This window comes from Rhipicephalus microplus, chromosome 2, assembly GCF_043290135.1.
Source record: "Rhipicephalus microplus isolate Deutch F79 chromosome 2, USDA_Rmic, whole genome shotgun sequence".
In the NCBI taxonomy this organism is placed as follows: domain Eukaryota; kingdom Metazoa; phylum Arthropoda; class Arachnida; order Ixodida; family Ixodidae; genus Rhipicephalus; species Rhipicephalus microplus.
The window spans coordinates 178387402-178390485 of record NC_134701.1 but is presented as its reverse complement, the minus strand read 5'-3'; the positions used below and the strand labels follow the sequence as shown (position 1 = coordinate 178390485).

At 48.4% G+C, this 3084-nt stretch overlaps 1 protein-coding gene across 1 annotated transcript; it reads right to left on the bottom strand.

The window, feature by feature from the left end:
• Positions 1–258: 258 nt before the first annotated feature.
• Positions 259–1652, bottom strand: LOC142796450 (uncharacterized). The gene is made up of 3 exons (XM_075887128.1): positions 987–1652; positions 828–927; positions 259–463 (listed from the first exon to the last, which is right to left on the bottom strand). The coding sequence occupies exons 1-3, from the start codon at positions 1172–1174 to the stop codon at positions 362–364; spliced, it is 390 nt and encodes a 129-aa protein (XP_075743243.1). The 5' UTR covers positions 1175–1652; the 3' UTR covers positions 259–361.
• Between the last annotated feature and the right edge of the window lie 1432 nt (positions 1653–3084).

Genomic DNA, 3084 nt, shown 5'->3' with positions numbered 1-3084 from the left:
CAACTGGCCTGATGGCATCCTTTGAAAGTGGGAAGCTTTGTGTACAAGCTATGCCCTCCTCGTGCGGACCTACAAACATTTGTTGAAACTGCTCTTTATTAATGTCCTCAAATGCATCTCTCACCATGAAAGAGCCCCAGGGCTAACCAACCTTTTGCCCGGCAGTTTATCATTGCAGATACCCGATACCATGCCCTCAATACAATGCATGGTTCTTGTTTACAACCCAAGTTGGTTTCAGTCATCATAAAAGAACATGGAGAATGCTTATGCCCCTTATGTAAAATGTAAACAAAGGGTCTACTCACCTTGAGCACCTTGTCGCCCTGCTCAAGGTTCCAGTCCTGCACTCAATAAAGCACTAAGTTCTCAGATGCTTGCGTGTTACTGTGTCACTGCCATCTACAGCCGCTTCAGTGGCCTCCGCATCCATTTCCACTGCAGCAGTGGGAAGATTCGCCTGCTGGAAAGTGTAGTAAGCATGATCTTTCAGAAAGTAAGTATTCGTTACTCTGGCTATTTTGCAACCTTAAGTACTAAACATTTGCGAAAATGTTCTGCAGCTATTCAGTGGTCATTGATGTCATGTATTACCATTTTAGTGCATGCACTTGCCCGCAGTCATTGCGTGTTTTACGATAAATTAATACCCCTTGTACTGCAAGGGCTGCAAACTGATATTTCAGTTAAACCTACCCACTTTTGATTACTTTCTCGTGTGCTTTATTCCCGTTTAACAAGGTTCTGCTAAAGGCACCCCTTCAGATATCAAACTCTGTCATGGTACCGCTCAGGAACCCGTGATACTGCGGCGGCAGAGTGCTTACCTGTTGATAGGTGAGACCAAAAACGCCACTGAAGCGTGTCATTCCAGTCAACTGTAGAACTCGGCCGCGGAAGCCAGGCAGCCAACCCCCTACAGTGCCCCTGGAAATATACACTAATGTCACAGAAGAAATTGCCCGTGCCATTCGACGGTCACTCACGTTTGTGCGTCTCTGATGGCGGCGGTGTCACGGCGGGCCTCGTGCACCGGCCTGCGCCACCAAGCCTGCCATTCCTGTGCAGGCACTTCATGGTTCAGCGCGTCGCTGAGCTCTTGCCACCGGTCGGTGATAGTGACGCCGTGCCGCAGCTCGATGGCATTCGCCACGAGCTGGGGATGTTCGTCCATAAAGGCGAGCACCAGCGCGCGCTGAGCCTCGGATAACGCTGATGAGCCGCTGCTGCTGTTGACTACTGGTACAGTTGACCTCCGCCACGATTGCGCTCGACTGAGCCAACAACTTCGAAAGTTGCGCCGTTTAGGTTTGTATAGTGGAGGAGATATGAAAACAGTAACTGCTTGAAACGAGGTTGTACTTAGCGCCACCACGTACCGTCCCGCTAAATTTAGCGTTATTTCATAACAATAACAAGAAAAATACGTTTATATTGTGCCGTATTCCTTAATAAACGTTTGAAAACTTGTGCCAACACAATTTGATATTGATTAACAGTAGTTAAACATTTTTCAACACGTTACAAACACTTTTCACTTTGCTATACGGTCCCCAAGTCCACGTCAAAATGATGACGCGAGGCTTCATTTCGCTCATTGGCTGTTCACTTCCCTTCGTCTTCGCGACCGCTGCGGACCACCCATTTTTTGACGTCACCGACAGACCGCCTCCGTCCGGATTTGGAATTTGTATATAATTGCACCATTGATTACGAAGCGGTCATTCAGGAACGTTTGGCGTAGTTTTCATGCTTGCTTTCAGCACTCGGCTGTGCCTTCGAAGCGGCGGCCATTAGGCACAGCATTCGGAGTCATCGCGGCCTCTGGTTGGTTGGCGCGCGGCCTCTGGTTGGTTGGCGCCGCTGTACGCGTGGTGACGTAGCGTACGCGAGGTGAAATATGAAGCCCGGCTTGATCCCTCGCGCCTGCTCGCATATGCCCCTCCGACGTAGACGCCGAGAGGCACATTTGACGCTTTTGACGCGTAGACGCGAGTGTACGCGTGCCAGTGGTTGGCACTTAAGAGTGTTTTCACACTCGTCGTTTGGCTCATAGATGGCGCTGACTGTAACTCCTACCTTTAAATTCACATATAAACCCAAAAAAGTGGATGGTGGGATGCCGCTGTGGTAGCTCAGTGGTTAGAGCATCGAACGCGTTATTCGAAGGTCATAGGTTTGATTCCTGCTCGCGGCTGGCTATTTTTTCATCCACTTTTCTTTCTTCTTATTTACATTCCATTATTTCTAATAACTTCCCCTGTACATTCCTTGGCATTACTGTCTGTTTGATCTCAATAATATTGTGTTAAAATACGGAAAAACGAGCCCTTAGGTATACACTTCTTTCCCATATATATATATATATATATATATATATATATATATATATATATATATATTGTCTTGGTTCAACATAAGCAGTGCACCGAGACGTTGAGTCCGAGAACCGACGGCGTGTGTTTTTATGTAGGAGCCAAGAGCAGGCGAGCAAAAAAAGCACGTCGTCTTCTTCAATTCCCCTTTTCATGAGGCTGTTGGCGCGCACATCGTTTTCGTTCTTTGTTTCGGGCGGCGGCATTTGTCTCCCCTTAAAAGAGCATCACCCCGATGCTATAGCTGAGACAGTAATTCGCGCATCAAGTCACTTTGTAGAAGCGACGGTGCCTCGCAAAGTCACTCGCAGAGTCACTCGCTGACGTGTGGCTTAATGCGCACTACGTGCACAAGCTCAAGTCGGCGCTGGCGACGCCTTGAACAGTTTGGGCTATCCGGGACGACTTCATAGGTAACGTCACTTAGTCGTCGCAACACTCGATAAGGTCCCAAGTACCTTCTGAGCAACTTTTTGGATAGTCCCCGTCTTCGTACAGGCGTTCACACCCATACCCTGTCCCCGGTTTTGTACGTTACAGGTGTATGACGTTGGTTATAGCGGCCTGGGTCGTACTCTTGCTGTTGGTATATTCGCAGACGTGCGAGCTGCTTGGCTTCCTCTGCGCGTTGAGTAAACGCGTCAGCACTCGTTTTGTTGTCATCGCATTCGTGTGGCAGCATTGCGTCTAACATCGTTCTTACTTCTCG

What these genes read in the sequence shown, in the direction of transcription:
- LOC142796450 (XM_075887128.1), bottom strand. Translation starts at nt 1,174, where the DNA reads ATGGACGAACATCCCCAGCTCGTGGCGAATGCCATCGAGCTGCGGCAC. An exon ending in GCCATCAGAGACGCACAAAC is followed by an intron (nt 928 to 986) that starts GTGAGTGACCGT and finishes GTATATTTCCAG; the next exon opens with GGGCACTGTAGGGGGTTGGC. An exon ending in TTGGTCTCACCTATCAACAG is followed by an intron (nt 464 to 827) that starts GTAAGCACTCTG and finishes TACACTTTCCAG; the next exon opens with CAGGCGAATCTTCCCACTGC.